The 17048-nt window shown below is 44.2% G+C and overlaps 1 protein-coding gene and 1 long non-coding RNA gene across 7 annotated transcripts in view; one reads left to right on the top strand and one right to left on the bottom strand.

The window, feature by feature from the left end:
- LOC139748113 (putative neural-cadherin 2) overlaps positions 1–17048 on the bottom strand; it is a 184275-nt gene that overhangs the window by 6974 nt on the left and 160253 nt on the right. For all 6 annotated transcript variants that reach the window (XM_071660770.1, XM_071660774.1, XM_071660771.1 and 3 more), the window contains 13 exons: positions 16309–16485; positions 13368–13571; positions 12166–12382; positions 8980–9188; positions 7363–7532; positions 7012–7198; positions 5886–6086; positions 5291–5580; positions 4537–4942; positions 2974–3243; positions 2009–2109; positions 1290–1451; positions 773–964 (listed from right to left, as the gene is read on the bottom strand). In XM_071660770.1, the coding sequence (XP_071516871.1) occupies positions 773–964; positions 1290–1451; positions 2009–2109; positions 2974–3243; positions 4537–4942; positions 5291–5580; positions 5886–6086; positions 7012–7198; positions 7363–7532; positions 8980–9188; positions 12166–12382; positions 13368–13571; positions 16309–16485 (2786 nt within the window). The remainder of the gene's footprint in view (positions 1–772; positions 965–1289; positions 1452–2008; positions 2110–2973; positions 3244–4536; positions 4943–5290; positions 5581–5885; positions 6087–7011; positions 7199–7362; positions 7533–8979; positions 9189–12165; positions 12383–13367; positions 13572–16308; positions 16486–17048) is intronic.
- Positions 9602–17048, top strand: part of LOC139748116 (uncharacterized) — a 155967-nt gene continuing 148520 nt past the window's right edge. Inside the window, exon 1 of the long non-coding RNA XR_011712537.1 lies at positions 9602–11576. This is a non-coding gene — a long non-coding RNA (uncharacterized lncRNA). The remainder of the gene's footprint in view (positions 11577–17048) is intronic.

The following is a 17048-nucleotide window of genomic DNA, read 5'->3' as shown; positions in this document are numbered from 1 at the left end:
GGGGAAAAATGTTTCAATATATATTTTTATCCCGTGCTTAACGAACAGCATCTGAATTAATTGCCACTCGAAAATCTTTTACAAAAGTTTGTATGTACATTAGCCCAAAATTTACCTAATCACATACAATTAAGTTTTGCATAAAAAATCCAGGTGGCAAAATTTTATGCACGGTAATTAATGTTTCATTACGCATGTAAGATCAACGGAATGGAAAAAGGGTAAAGATTTTCTTTAGTGAGAAAATCTGTCCATGACAATATACTTTTGGAGAACAGAGACTGATTTTTCAAGCCATAGCAAACGTATGTAACTTGAAATAGAAAATGACAATGAAGACGAACAGAAGCGAAACACAGGCAAAACAGGGTGAAACAGAAAATATGTTAAGAGAATAATGAGGAAATACTCACTCGGTTTCTCACGTCGAGAATTATGATGCCATGTTATGAAGCCTTCTCACAATGTTATGAGAGATACTTACAGTATTCTGAGGGCTTCTGACAATGTCATGATGGCTATTCACAATTTTTTAAGAGCTTCTTACAATTTTATGAGGGATACTCACAATGATACGAGCTCACAATGTTATGAGAGATTTCAACAGAGTTGAACTTGCGTGTCTTTGGAGTGCAACTTTATTGTAGGAGACAAAAAGTACCATTAATAGCAAGTGCCAAAAATGGAAACATTGCCAAACGGCAACTTGTATAGTGCAAGGAAGTGCCATATGAAGGAACTATAAGTGCCAATAGCAAAAGTACCACCATACCTCGTTGCAGATAAAGAGTGCCACCTGCCGTCGGTCAGGGTGGCACTGGGAAGGCAGATAGAGTCATGAGATCGAGAGTGGAGGTGAAGAATGGCACACAGGTGGCCCTCCACCAGCTGCAGGGACCAGCTGTCCCGTCCATGTTGGGAGGACACCAGGACCAACTGCCCTCGCCCCCTCCTGGTGCGGAACCTGCCGGGATGATAATGAGAGTTAGGCCAGAGCTGAAGAGCTTTTGGGGTTGGGAGAGATGCTGCCTCGGGGAGTTTATAGGACGGTGAGAGAGGTAGTCAGGCCAGTGGTGGGGAGTATATGGAAAGGGCGTAAGAGATCTGATTGTCTATGACGAGGTATATCTACCATCTGCAATCCTAGTCACTCTTACGCCAACAACACCACTTGACATACTTCAATTCAATTTTCCTTTCATCCCATTTGCGCTACTCGCTCACTTTCTCGCGCTGAACAGCGGCAAGAGCAGCCACCAGCATAGCAGGAGGAACGCTAGAAGACCTACCTGAGGGTGAGGGAGGTGGTGTAAGCCAGGGGGGTGAAGGAGAGAGCCAACTTGACGTAACTGTTGAGGAGGAAGTTTGTGGGTGTTGTGGGTGTGGCACACTGGCCACCCCCCCACCCAGGCTGGCACTCACACCGTAGCCCGCCTGGTGACCCCTGGCACCTGCAGGAGATTGGAGGGTATAGTTGGAGGGACGAGAGTGGAGGATATCGTAGTAGGGGTGGCAGGGGAGGGTATAGTTGAAGTGGGGGTAGTGGATGCCATAATGTTGGAGGTAAAGTAGTGGAGGGTATTGTTGGAGGGGGAAGAGTAGAGAGACATGTTGGGGAGGGTAGGGGGCAGCAGTAGTACAGGGTAGTGTTGGAGAAGCAGTAATAGAGCCTAGTGTTGAAGGGGCAGTGATATTAATACTTGATGACCCTTGGCACCTGTAAATCACAATTCATATGAGAGGAAAATAGATATATTTCTGATATATATATGAATGATCCATTTTCTTTGACATAAATTGAAACAATTCATGATTCATTCATTATATAGATTTGTGACTCGTATGTCGATTTGTATTAAGAGTTATAGAAATATTTGATTTGTATGAATCATGTAAAAAAGTTTTCTCTACAATGAACGTACATGTAGACGTGATTTCTATGTATTTCTAACAGAGCATCGCCCATCCTTTATGGATCCTGATGACATGACCTTTGACCTCTACTGACCTGCCATGGACGCCGCAGTTTAGGCCATTGGCCAGGCAGTCGGAGGCAGGACACCCCGGGGAACTGCCCTGACTGAGGATATTCAGACCAAGATCCATTAGCTGGAAGGAGAGGGGCGGTTTACATGCTAGACCAGAGCATATAGAACCATAATTACTTTGATTATGGTGATAAATGTTTCTCAGCAACAGCAATACGACCCTTGAGTACGACGGTACGACCCCTAAGCAACACGCCTTGGTATGAAGGCTAAGCTATCGTCCTTAAGGGTCTTACCGTGTTGCTGAAGGGTCGACAAACCACACAAGTACGACTCGATCTAGATATAGTACCAGCTTAGTGCAACAAACAAATCATACATATCATACAGTAAAACACTAGACGAAAAACTCATGAAAAAGAAACATGATAGCAACAGACACAGCTCATATATCTCACAAATTACGGCACCTAAGCTGAAAGGCTTTTCCACATCCATATCTGATAGAAAAATAGTTCTAATGGTTTTTTCACATGAATGAGATCGACTTACAGATAGGTGGTCAGATAGGGTCTCCTTGGAGCTTCCAGTCAAGGTCAGTTTTACCATCTTAACTCTCTGGAGTCTTTGATTTCCAGGCCACAGATCAGTTAAGTGCCGTTCATGGGTACACGTCAGTGGACGCCTCATGGACCCCCCCCCTCCCCCACCTGTTGCCTGTTGCAAGGGAACTTGCGTGTCTAGACCCGACACACACAATAGCTCTCTTGTCTTTCCGACGGCAGCCTGCCTCTGTCTGAGGCCCAATTATGGTTCACGTCTGCTAAGACTATCAATTTGTGTTAGAGGCGCTCGGGGAAACAGCATTTTCCTGGAACATCTCAGGAAAGACTTCTCTCTCTCTCTCTCTCTCTCTCTCTCTCTCTCTCTCTCTCTCTCTCTCTCTCTCTCTCTCTCTCTCTCTCTCTCTCTCTCTCTCTCTCACCTGGCCGTTCACCCTGAGGTTTCGGATGCACCCACGAAGGCTCGGTGGGCTTGACGACGCTGGCCGCTCATGGGAAGGGCGGGCGGAGCTCCAAGTGGCCATCCCGCCCACCTGAAGCGGTCCGCCCATCTTCAGGACGCGGCCGACGTTGGCGGAGACTCGACAAGTGGAGGCGTCCGGTAGGGTGGCGTGGACGTGGGTGGTTGTGGGCGGTGTGGACGGCCCGTCGATGCTGCCGCCCGTACACAGGTCCACGATCATCTCAACCAGCTGGGTGGTGCAGGATGTTGAGGGCGAGAACAAAACATAACAACAAATGTAATATGAACCTTCCCTCTTTTTTTTCCAGATGCTGTGCGGCAGTTTTGTTATTCATCACATCTCAGCTATTCAAGTTCCATTTATTCCCGATGGTGAAGCCATCATTAAAAGATATAGATTCTAACATATAAGTATTATTGATAAAGCTGCACCGTTTAAAAATTAGTACGGGAAAATGAACTCCGCCACTAAAGCGTCCTTTACACTGCACCATAAAGTCAATGGATTGTACAGAACATTTAAAAGACATCATATTCGTACTACAGGTGCACAACAACATACAAAGGAGCGTATATTTAACAACTCTCTCTCTCTCTCTCTCTCTCTCTCTCTCTCTCTCTCTCTCTCTCTCTCTCTCTCTCTCTCTCTCTCCAACACACCCACTTCAACACTACCCGTTTATCATCTCGACACATCGCTCCAACACACTCCTTCAATACACACACTCCAACACTATCCTTCTACCATCTCAAACCACCCTAGTGCTCCCTCGCAAATACTCCTACTGTATTCCATGATACTGCCTGTTTCTTCTGAAGGCAAGTCATCACGTATAGAGTTTATTTGAAAAAAGAAATATTAGAATTTCATCACGGGTACCTAATCATTTCAAAATATGCCACTGAACACGAGTGATTAGATATCAGTATCTAAACTCATTCATACAGACAAACTTAGTTACTTAATCTCATGTGTAAAATTTTTTCCTTGATATTTTGAAAAGTACAATCCTTATATTTCATCAGTTTTTCTTTACATCTCATCGGAATTGAAATTGAAATACCTATTTCACGAAACGATGGACAGATAGCAACTCTGAACGATTCATGATAAAATAAAGATGAAAAAGGACATCAGGTTTATCACTGTAGTCCGTCAGGCATTGAGCTGAGGCGCCAAATTTAGTCCAAATGTTGCCATAAGTTGTTCATTCATATATTCTTTTTCTTTTTAAATGATTGATGATTGTATCAATACAGAGCAAGTTTTTATTTATGAAATGTCTCGTTATACTTCAGCGAGTGAGATAATGAGGTTTTTATGAGGGAGAAAATCTAGTGAAGCCAATAAGGGACAATTTGATGATACTGTTATGAAGGGTGAGAACGAGGAAGCCAGTTAGGGACAATGTATTGATAAGATAGTTATGGGGGAAGAGAACGGGGATGTGCCACTGAGGGACAGTGAATTAATGAGGTTGTTATGAGACGAAGAGCATGATGAAGGTGACGTGCAACTCACCTCGTCCCTCCAGATGAGGTCGATTCTGTGCCACATGTCGTCGGCCAGGGAGTAAGAGGCGTTCAGGGCCAGGGTGACAGGGCCGGCCCCAAGGTCCAGCAGGAGGTAAGGCCGTCCTTGACGTAGCTCCAGCAGCAGCAGATCTCTGACAGCGGACTCCAGACCCTGAAGCTCCGGTCCTGAGTAGAGTAGGGTCGCTGTCCCCGACCGTGTCAGCACCTCCAGGCTGACCTGAGCCTCGTCACAAGGCGGGATGGGGGGCACCCAAGCCCACCCGCCCACTGGAGAGGCCGCCGTCCCACCTCCATCCTCACCAGCCACGCCCACCTGCCCGCCCACGCCACCCTCGAACTGCCTGGCGACGACCTTACAGCGAGACCCCCAAGTTCCGTAAGGACAGATGCATCTGTAGAAGAAATGACCTTATAGCAAGTGTTAGGGACACCTGTGTTGAAGAGACGATCTTACACCTGTAATGAAGATGACCTTTTAGTAGGTGTTGTGAGGAGACTAATACATATGTATGTGTATACACCTGTCGCTGGGATACAGATGTTGACATAATCCTATCCATCATTGGACAACTGGTCTCAAGACTGGTCCCTGTAGCACACCACTTGTTACGTCTAACTATTCTGAGGTTTGACTAGTCGTCACTATTGTTTGCTTACGACCAGTTAAGCAATTTTCTAATGGTCAAGGTATCTTACCATCTTAAACTTTACTGGTAAGTTTTACTAGTAATCCATCTCACCTGATGCCGGTGGGTGTCGGCACACACCTGCCACCGTTGAGACATGTGTGTGGGGTACAGGTGGTGTGGTCACGGTAGGCAATACTACCAGCACAACCACAGCGGCTGCCCAGCTTGACTGTGGGGCCGACCAAGGCTGATGTGTTGGCATCGACCAGTGCCAGACTCTCACCCACACCAACCCAACAACCGGCCACACACCGACCCCACCCTTGGGCGGACTCATGAGCAGTTTCCTCACACTTGACCACGCCCACCTCTCGTATGTCAACACCTATCGCTTGGCTTAGCTGTTTGGGCAAACGATTTACAATTATCATTTGTAGTAAGGGAAAAATTGCGTTTTTATATTGGCGAAAGTAAAATAATGCAATTATTCGTACAATAAAATGTTATCAAATAAAATTATGTTACCATCTGAAATCATTTTGGAAATGTTAGAATTATATTTTGAACTTAGATTTACATAAATTGGGGATATGATTGAAATCTTCAAGAGCTTCCAATACGCCACTAAAGTGATGAAAATGTCCTTCTGCAGCTTATTTGAGAAATAAAAAAAAGCTGATTGTCTACAGCCTATCGTGAAGCTTGCCTCATGTTTCCGGTAGAGCAACAGATGGTCGAAGTTAGCTATCCCAGCCGACGAGAGCCAGACACGAGACGCAGGTGAGGACTGTGAGACAGAGTCCCCATCTTCTAGAGGCTGGACAGACACCGCCCTCACCCCTTCACTGTGTACTCCCGTCCACGTCCTCACCGCTGCCACTAGCTTGGAGAGTATTGATGTTCCTCTCTGTGTGTGTGTGACGATAAATGGTGTGAGACACCAGAGGGAGCTTAGAAAGATGGAATCCCTGACCCCAGTCCACCAAACAACATTTTGTGATACACAGAAGATACTTTGGAAAGATGAACGCCTTTGCAACCCCCCCCCCCTCCAAACCACTAAATCACCTTTTTTTCTCTTACCTCAGCTACTCGCTTGCCTGGCGGCTCTGTTTTCTGAATTTAGCAGTTTTCAATAGGTTTCTTTTCACTGTTTTGAGTCTGGATATTCAAAATATTCATAAATCTAGTGGTATTGCTTACACAAAACCCACGACCATCGCTACTTTGAAGACCCCCAGAGCGTTCAGGATGAAGGAAGGACCCATGTACAAGGCACTGTTGGTTGACATTATAATCCTCCTATTCATTACCTTCTATGTTCAGGAGTAACACTGGATTATACGATAGGAGCCAAATCGCAGTAGATGATGGTAGTCATATGGACGGTATGACAGTTCTATGATAACTCATATCCTCCATGTATCTATCACACTTGTTATCTTTATAGTTCAACTCTTTTCCATTTGTTCTGCATTCTCTCTGGTCTGCTGTTGCATGTACAGATTCTCCCTCTATATCTTATTCCTCCACAAGCACTACTTCTTACACCCTTTCCCTTCATGTGCATTTATCTTTATTCTCTTTTTTCTCCATGCCTCCCACCTACTTTATCGTCTTCTTCCCTCTTTCTATCCTTTACTTTTTGTATTTTCATACCTCCTCTGTCTGTCTGTCTGTCTGTCTGTCTCTCTCTCTCTCTCTCTCTGTTTCCTCTTTTTCATTATTTTACTTTCCATATTCAGTCATTTGTTTCGTCTAATTTCGACCCTCTTCTTTCCTTTATCAATCAATCTTACATCAAAACCCTCTCAACATCCGAGTATCCTAACCTCCTGCTCCATCAGCTGTTCTTCCTGTTGTTCCTGCTGCACGACCCTGAAGCTATCGGCCTCCAGCGTCAGGGGCGTGGCATCCATGACTTCACGGAGTGCCAGACACTTGACCATGACCGTCACGTTTGCCTCGACGTCATACTGGCCTTGTGAAGCGTCGGTCACCTTGAACCCCAGCTCGTACCTGGCCACGGAAGATTTGGTTTTTACCTGGTCTATATCAAGTCTGATTATAGTAGAGGGAGCCCTCACCTACCAGCCATCACATGTGAAGGCAACCTTCACCTATCGACTATCAGGAGTGGAGGGAACACTGTCACGTCACTAGTGAAGTGAACCTTCACCTACCGGCCGTCAGGAGTGGAGGGAGCCATCGTCAGGTCACCAGTGGAGTGGTTCAGGAAGAAGGAGGGCTGCTGGCTCCTCCAGGCAAAGGTCTTGGAGTCAGTGTCCCAATCGTCCGGATCCTTGACGTACACCCTCCCCAGGGGCACTTGTCCCACCGCTGTTCCCAGCTCCTGCAGCAGAGAGAGGTGAGAGAGAGAGAGAGAGAGAGAGAGAGAGAGAGAGAGAGAGAGAGAGAGAGAGAGAGAGAGAGAGAGAGAGGAAATCTTTCCACAGTGCTTCATATCCAAAGAAAAAGTATGAGAAAAAACCGTCAGGAATGGATCATAAGCAAGCGAATGTATGATGATCCATGTATGATGATCCATGTATGATGATCTATATATGATCTATGTATGATGATCCATGTATGATGATTTACGTATGATGATCCATGTATGACGATCCATGTATGATGATCCACGTATGATGATTTGCGCATGATGATCCATGTATGACGATCTATGTAGGATACGTCAGAATCAGTGTGTAAACTTGAGCAACATGAAGCAAGGGTAATATGAATATTTTCGTTTATGACGGTTCGCAACGTTCCATTTTCAGAAGTGAATGCTCGAGACAGCGAATCAGTGAACCCGGAACGATATTGGTGTAATTAAGGATCCTTGATTAATTTCCCTAATTCGATGACTTGACTTTATGAAATGAATAAACCTCATTCATTTTTTAATCATGATCCATTTTGTTAAGCATCGTAAACGAAATAATTTTTTTTTTTCATGCACCGAGTTAGATAGATTAACAATGCGTATTAACCCATGCTATCCTTTAGTACCTGGTAATGATACCTGATAAAAAGAGCTGGGAAAAAGAACTTCGATATTGGATATTCAGGCAAATGACTTGATTTTTTTTCGTAAAACTGAATTTTAATGAAGGTTTTGGACTAGGGATTTGAAATTGAAGGACGGGACTGAGAGCTTGCATAAATTCATAACTTGCGATATCTAGCAACTCATTTTAGGAATATATAACTGATGTTAATAAATGACTGACTTGTTATCATATTTGCATTGCTATTTTCAGACTGCAAATATCAATCTTAAAAGTCGTGTTTGGTAATTGTTCCTTTTTAAGTCTACCAGAACGAGACTTTAATCTTTCCTTTAAATCATCCTTAAGTTTGTTTACATTATAACAGCTGATGAGTGATACGAGGGTTCGCTAAGTGACGAACTTCCGCAATGTCAGTGGACGCCATGTTGGATGTGTATTTAATGTTTGTTGCCGTCCTTAACCTTACTGATGACTGACCTGGAGGACCTGGGCTTACCTGGAGAGTTGGGTACAGTGCCTGACCTGGAAGGTATGGACCTGTGGCTTACCTGGATTGCCTGACCTGGAAAGTGTGGACATGGCCTGGCCTGGAGGGTTAGGAAGTGTCTTACCTGGAGGGTGTGACCTGGAGATCATCCGTCCCTGACCTAGATGACCTGAACATGAGCCTAACCTGGAGGGCAGGGGAAGAATGCCTAACCTGGAGGGTATTGGACCTGAAGTGTACCTGACCTGGAGGGTACTTGACCTGGAGGGTATCTGACCTGGAGGGCAGTGCCTGACCTGGAGGGTATGGACAGTGACGACCTTGGAGGCGGGTTCCATGGGGTTGTCGTTGATGTCGTCCACATGGAGGGTGAGGGTTACTGTCGTGGAGAGAGGCGGTCGTCCAGCGTCGGCGACAACAAGAGGCACCAGAAGGGCGTGGTGCTCCTCCCGGTCCAGGGCGGTCCTTGTCCAGACCACGCCCACACCACGCCCACCGTCCCCTCCTGGCATACGCAAACAAACACGCACACACACGCATATCAAGAAATCTGTTATTCTCAGTCGTTTGGTCACAGGACACAGCACTAAAATGAGATTTCTAAAAAAAAAAGAAAAACAATCACGACATATAACCAATAGAAAAGTTGCCTCTGGCACCTCATGCTATGTCGTAAACCCACGCCACTGAAAAAGGTCCTAAATTACTCGAAAATAATAATCTGGCTTTTAAAACAGGGGCATAAAGTCTAAAATGATATAGAAAGGATTTTCAACAGAGTTGTTGAAGACGATTAAAGGAAATCTAGACATCTTTGATATATTCCTTTAACTCCATTGTATACATATATATATATATATATATATATATATATATATATATATATATATATATATATATATATAACGGTCCTGAGCTTTAATCAAGAACTGAAAAGTATCCGAAACAAAGTAATTATCTTTTTATCTAATTTGATTAAAAGATATAACTTTTATGCTAATTATCATCACTGGTGCATCAGCGCGATTTAATTTCTAGATAATAATGGTATGCACAAGTCATGTCTGTTGTTAACGAGACTTTGCCTAAAGGGACGAGTTAGGGGCAAAGTGGTGAATCTAAAGTAAAGAATGACTGGTCAAAGGGGTCGTGGGAAGAATGGTAATAGTGTCTTGAAATCAAGAGAACGAAGGGAGACAATATTCAGCACTAAACAATTTATGGATTCATGGATGGTTTGATTGCTGGTGAATGAGCTGATGCACCGCTGAGTTGATGTATAAGTTCATGCACTGATGGGTTGGCATGCTGATGCATGTGATTCACTGATGGACTAATGTTGTGACGGGACATATCATCAATGAGAGGAAGAGGGGCTGAAATGAATAAAGAATGATTTAGCGATGCACAGAACTGATCTACTGATCCGTTGATGCATTGATGATCTGTGCCGAGTGACGTAAATTTCTCATGGATTATATATTCTGTTTTTCAGTGCAGTTTAGGGTAAAGACACGTAATTCATACATATCCTTTAGAATATATTTTCACTCGGCCACAGGAATTTGTGAGCACCGATTTGAACTATTAGATAGATGGTCACCAATGAAACAGTCCGATTGGTCTTTCAGGTAAGTCTGGTGGTCTGTTTATTCAACTAATAACGGTCGGACATACTGAAAAACACCCATGAATGTTACTGAACGTAATATAGTGTTGCTAAAAAGCTGCTACCGTTGTACGTAATATAGTGTTGCTAAAAAGCTGCTATCGTTGTAAAACAACTGTCAATCATCGCTTGATGATTACGTTAGAATACACTTCGTTATCAAGCGTCTTCTATGAGAGTCCAACATGCAGGATTCCGTACACCATATATTTAAAGACAACAACTGTGTCAAATAGTAATATACAACATTTACGGGGCAAATAGTCACTTGTCTTGTGACCTCTAAACACTCATACTCTTCCTCTACTATCCCTCCAAGTCTCCCTGACACCCCTTACCCTGTGTTCACCCAACCCTCTCTGACCAGAGATATCGCTGTCCTCACAAGTCTGTAATTGCCTCTGATCGGATAGAATTCAGTATTGCTTACCTTATTAATATTTCTGGTAACCACCATTATTGCACCTAACAATACTTAACAGTTTATGTCACTCACTATTTTTCAGACGCCTTTACTCCTCCTCCATACAGCGTTGCCAGCTCAGCTGAAAATCATACTGAATACATGCTCACTCCTGTGGTCGAGTGTACGTAATTCTTAACTTTCCTTGTGTTATGTTGTGTGGATTCACGAAATTGTCTTCTAGACTAAAGGCTGTTACTATCATGAAGTGTTTACTTTTCATGTTCGTTCTGATATGGCAAGCGAATTCTTGAAATTCATTGGAAAGTCCAGCGAGGACAATTGTCGTCTGCGTCTTTGTTCCCGTAATGTTCGGGCTCGTATCCCCCCAAACTAGACATCAATGCTTTTATGTATAGTGTTGAAGTCTCTGTTTACCATGTTTTCATTATGCTTCTCATTCACTCATGATTTCCAGTAGCCCTATAACTATTGTTTTTAGTTTTCGTTAAATTTTGAACCGAAATTCTGATTTTATAAAGAAGAAAATATACCAGGAGCCATCATTTGCGCATGCTCAGTCAGGCGTGAGAGACGAGCGAACCTCTCGTACTTGGGTCTGTCACGTAACCATCGGTAATCAGTGTTCAACCTGCGACACCAACAACGTCGATCCATCGGGCGATCGTCAGTGACTGTCATCGGTGTTGCTTGCGGAAGTTAATGTGACAAAGGGAACGTGCAACTCGACCACGAACATTGAAGATCGAATGAGATTCAGTGGCGGGAGCGGCCATCTTTGAAAGTGTTGTCGACTAAAGGTATTTGATATTTTCATATTTTCTATGTAATGTACGTAGAGGGTCGGAAACCCTCCTGGGAGGGCGAGGAGGCTCCCTCCGGCAGATAACAACCCCTCGGACGAGGAATATTTCCCCTTCCCTCTACTCCCCAATTAAGAATTTGATATGGGTGATCAAATAGAATGTTTTCAGTTCCACTTTTTCCTCGTTTTTCGAAGCACTCCGTCCCGCGTTTGTATCTTTTCTCACTGTTATTTTCTTTTTTCAATGAATCAATTGATTTATCTCAAAGAAGAAGTGCTGCTGCAATCATGGAGATTCCAACATATCGGTGGTCAAGAAGTTCGATCAATAAATTCATCTTTCTGAGGTGAACCAACTTCCCCCACACTCGTTGGCAACTCTCAGGTGAACGGTATGAATTATCTTTCCAAACAACAGAATAAAAAATGTAGGAATCACTGTGATTGCAACGTTTTTTTTTGTTTTTGATTTATTTGTTAAGTCGATTAATGTCTAAATTAACAAACATAGGGAAGGTAAATAGCCATGGGCTGCCATTGGGTACTCTCTGTCATGCGTGACAGCCATGACAACTGGGACTCACTCTTGTCATGTATGACGGTGATGCTGTTGGCCACGTGAGGGGGAGCCCTGGGGTCCAGGGCCAGGGTAAAGGGGGGTCCGTGCCCCCTGCGCCAGTCATCAGGGTCCCCCAGCCTTACCCGCGCCACCTCCTCCCGCGCCTGCCCTTCCTCCACCACCCGCGCCTCCCGCGGCCACGCCAGGAACGGCGGGTTGTCGTTCACGTCTGTCACGTTCACCTGGAGGGTGAGAGGGGGAGAGGCATCGGTGTCAAGTGAGGAGAGACTTGGGTCAGGTGGGTACATGACCTTTGGGGTTACTTGTGTCAAGTGGGTTCACGTGTGCAGGTGGGGTTACCTGTGTCAGGTGGGGCAAGACATGTCACGTAGGGTTACCTCTGACAAATGGGGTCAGTTATGTCAAGTGGGGGTCAATTGTGTCAGATGGGCTCACCTGTGTAACGTGGGGTTACCCGTGGCAAGAGGGGTCAGCTGGGTCAAGGGAGGGAGGGTACTTGTGTTGAGTGAGGTCACCTGTGTCAAGTAGGGTCACCTGTGTCAGTTAAGCTCGCCGGAACACATGTTGGATGACTCCGGGTCATTACTGGTCATATGAACTCTTCAGGTTTATGTAAAACGACAACTTGGATTAATGATTTTTTTTAGGAATGTCCTTGTAAGTCTGTGGTGCGGTGGTCTACCCTCACTACAGCTCTCTTGATGGAACACCTGCACAGAGAGTGATACTGGCTACTTGCGGCCAACACGATGTAATGGAAAGACGTTACAAGACGAATGTCAGACATTCAGGGTTCGAATCCTGGAAACCCGGACGAGCTGATGCATATTCATATCAGCCACAGGATGTGTATTGAATTATACATTAGTCTTCATTAATCGTTAGTACTCTTGGTAAAAGAAACAGGACTCGAACCTTGGGGTCTGAGAACCAATCGTCCATCTTCACGTCAGCCACAAAAGTGAGAACTGTATAATACTTTTCCTTCAAAATGGGTAATGTATTTTACATCATTCTACATTATCATTTATCACTCGTAGCACACACAAGGCACAAATAACCCTTCATACATATTCATGTCAGCCACAGAATGGACCATCACACTAATTGCTATATTATACACTCCCCTCAGAGTATTGTATTATACATTAGTCTTAAATAGGATATTGTATTATACATTAGCCTACGTTACTGTAAAGTACTCACCGTGAGGGTGGCAGTGGCTGTCCTGGGCGGCAGACCATCGTCCACCGCCCACACCAGCACAGTGTGGGCGGCCGCCGCCTCTCGGTCCAGGCCGCCAACTAGCCTCACCGCCCCTGACCCGCCCTCCACCTCGAACTGTTGCCTACGCCGCCCTCCGGGGTCGCCAGCCCCAGCAATGCTGTACCGCACACTGCCCTCCCCGCCCTGTGGAGGGCGGTTAGTGGCTTCAGGTGGTTAGTGATGATGGTTAATGGTAGTGATGGTTATATGATGGTAGTTCGAGGCACTTCCATGGTGATGATGAGAGGTACAATTCGTCCCACTTTCCTCACAATGAGGTGAATGTGAACAGATGATTGTGCTTGAGGTGATGATGATGATGATGATGATGATGACTGTGGTGACGTGCTTCACTATCCACGTAAATGATGAGAGATGATGAGGTGGAGTGTCACTGGGTGCACACATAACCCGACCATGATGGGCTTCACAGTTAACCTACAGCTCTATACTACGCTGCAATCCGTGGGATATCCCAGTTTACAGTAGTTTAGGATCATACTGGGTCAGTTGCAGAGGTAAATGGCTATGTACGGTCAAGATCAAGATGTCTTATATTGTTCCTGGATGTGTGCTGTTCTTGTTCATTGCTGCAATAGACATCTTCAGTGATCTTCAGTAGTAACATTTCTATGGCAGCATTTCTCAGAGTAGAAAAAAGTAGCATAATGTCATTTTTGTGCCTTAGTACTGGTGTTAACGTCAAATGTCACATTGCTGGTCAGAAGTTCCTTCATACTGTAATCGCTCCCATAGGCCCGACTCCCAGACACACACACACACACACACACACACACGCCTACTTTCCCGTTCTGATTCTTCTTAATTTCCGTTTTATTTTTCACTTGACTGTTGATTACTGTGGCAAGATGTTGACATGGGACTATGACAACGAGATCACTCAGATTCTCTTGTTTCTTATTTGACTCGTGTCGCTGCCTTATTACTCCCGTTCAACCACCACCACCTTAATAAATGGCTTGCTCTTCCCAAAGTAAGAGCCACTTGTTAGATATGATTGCATTTATTGATAACCATGTAAAATCAATACAAATATTGTCTTTATATAACAGTTCAAACGAGATATCCTCAAATCCAAATATGAATTGAATAACAACACAAAAGAGCGACAGGCTGGTCATCACAATTACTACTATCAGTGGCTAGTCCAGCCACCCTCGTTTTCCTTAAGTTCTCGTAAGCGATGTGGTACTGAATCCACCATGTTATGTACAGCTTGATCATTTATTTGAGAAGCTCCCACTCTTTCTTAGTGTGTTGAAGAGGTTATGTGTTGTTCTTTCTCGCTCTTGTTCCTACGACTGGACTAGTTCTCGATGGGGTTTACATTGCAATCTTTACTTGGTCACTTTAGTAGATGTAGTATTCTCGCTTGTAACGCGTGCCACTCCCTCGATAACAGTGAGGTTGATCATGGGTGCTTGAGGAAGATGTCCTCTCGTCAGGAAAGATAACCCTCGCACAAATATCTAGTGGATGTATCTCTGAGCGAATGTCTGATGAGCAAGACTGTGCCGCTCAGTCAAGTCTGCGGGGGTCCTGTGGTTAAATTTTGTCTTCATTCAGACGTCGTGGGACTGTATATGATGCGATAATTGCAGAGTAAGTTGTTCTCTGATGACAACAGCGTTCATAATTGGAGTACCTATTGCCTTTTCGATAATCCTTTGGTCGTTTTCGGGTGTAGTCTTTGTGGGACCCTAACTCCTTGGAAGATCGCATAGATCACCATCATCTTGCCATCTTCTCCACCACTTGTGTGTTGTAGCCTGGAATATACCCAGTTCTTGTGCATTATATACAAGTGAGGCTCCACGTCTCTTGACACCAACAATCAGGCCTCTTTAAGGTCATAACAGCAGGCTTGAAGGCTCCTCCTCCCTTCCTTACACCTTCTCTCTCTCTCTTCCCCCTTCCTCCCCCTCAACTCCGACGCCTCTTATATACCAGGCAAAGAATTGTAAACTTGCTGCTTTAAGCTTGATTCGACAAGTCACCGCAGTGATGACAAAACAGTAGCCACTGCCCATTTCATCCTTCATTCATGCGTGTTACTGCGACATTATACCCTCTATTGTTGGGGTTATGTTCCAGAACTCGTAATTTCAGATCTACGTCTTGATACAGAAGTGCTCTTCTATAACAGGAATAACATATTTCTATGTTGAAATGTGTCCAAATTTAATGATATTCTCTTTATGCACCTCAGTACAACAGATTTCGTTTATTTCTCCTTAGATACACAACTGGCAACTCTCAGCAGTGTTGCCAGATCAGCTTGCTCACAGAACACCCACGCGCATTAAAAATTCTCCTGATCTTGACTGTACATATTCAAAAGACATTGCTTAAATGACATGGAAAAGTGGATATTGTAGAGGTTAACGTTGAGGTATAGAAGTGGGGACAGGTTTGTGGGGAGGAAGCTACGATGTATAGACATAGACGAACTTACAAACATAAACTTTTTTTTCTTTTTCTTGGGTAAGGACAACACCGGAGATCGAAGCAGTACCGAAACATAGAACGGACGTGCTATCAAAGGCGACAGCATAGAACTATCATTCTACATTAGCTATGGCCATCTATGAGGATTCTCGAGTAACACACATACACACACACACACACACACACACACACATACACATACATACATACTGTTACTACAAATTCATTAATATTACTATTACTATCTTTTATCATTGTTATTGATATTACTGTTATTTTTATCATTATTATTAACATTATTATTATAGTTATTGACATTTATGATAATGGTAATAATGATGGTGATAGTAATGAAAATGATAATATCCAGGATTGAGGAAGAAATGGCGGGTTTGTTGAAGTCATGACGTACTCCGTCCGGGTCGAGGGCGGTGAAGGTGGTGAGGAGGGAGCCAATGGGCGTGTCCTCCGGTAGGGTAAGGTGGGCGTGGTCCTCGCTGAACACTGGGTCGTTGTCGTTTAGATCTAGGAGACGTAACTTGACCCACGCTTCGTCCACGTGGTGCGAGTCCCTCCAGCTTACGTCTCCCTGAAAATGTAGAAATATACGACGTGGAAACCTAGTCTCTTAACGCAACACGTCAGAGTCGTTCCACTGACCGGACACTATCGTTAAGAATATGAATGTCTTTATGATATCAGATGAAAGATAGCATAAGTACAGTGTTAATCCCCCAACCTCCATGCGTATACCAAACGCGTAGACGCGCACTGAAGCGGGATTAGACGTATTGAAACGTGCGTTTTATATATGTATATATATATATATATATATATATATATATATATATATATATATTATATATACATATATAGGCACAAAGGTAATACACCTTGTAGCGGAGGCCAAAGGCCCGTTGCCGGGACCCCGTACAACTGTTTCCAAATTCCGTGGACGTAAACAATCATTTTGCTTCTTGATTACAGGGCAAAAAAGATCACCTTTGCATGCAGGGGGTATAAGCCTTGCTAACACACAAACAGACAGACGTCGAGTTACAGGGACACTTTACTTTCGAAATTAGTGCCATTGTATGGGTATTAAGGGTCACACCCAGTGTACATAGGTGAAGTATTTTGTAACCGGTGATT

The sequence above is a fragment of the Panulirus ornatus genome, chromosome 72 (assembly GCF_036320965.1).
Source record: "Panulirus ornatus isolate Po-2019 chromosome 72, ASM3632096v1, whole genome shotgun sequence".
Taxonomy (NCBI): domain Eukaryota; kingdom Metazoa; phylum Arthropoda; class Malacostraca; order Decapoda; family Palinuridae; genus Panulirus; species Panulirus ornatus.
The sequence above is the reverse complement of the archived record's forward strand: the minus strand, read 5'-3'. Positions and strand labels throughout refer to the sequence as shown.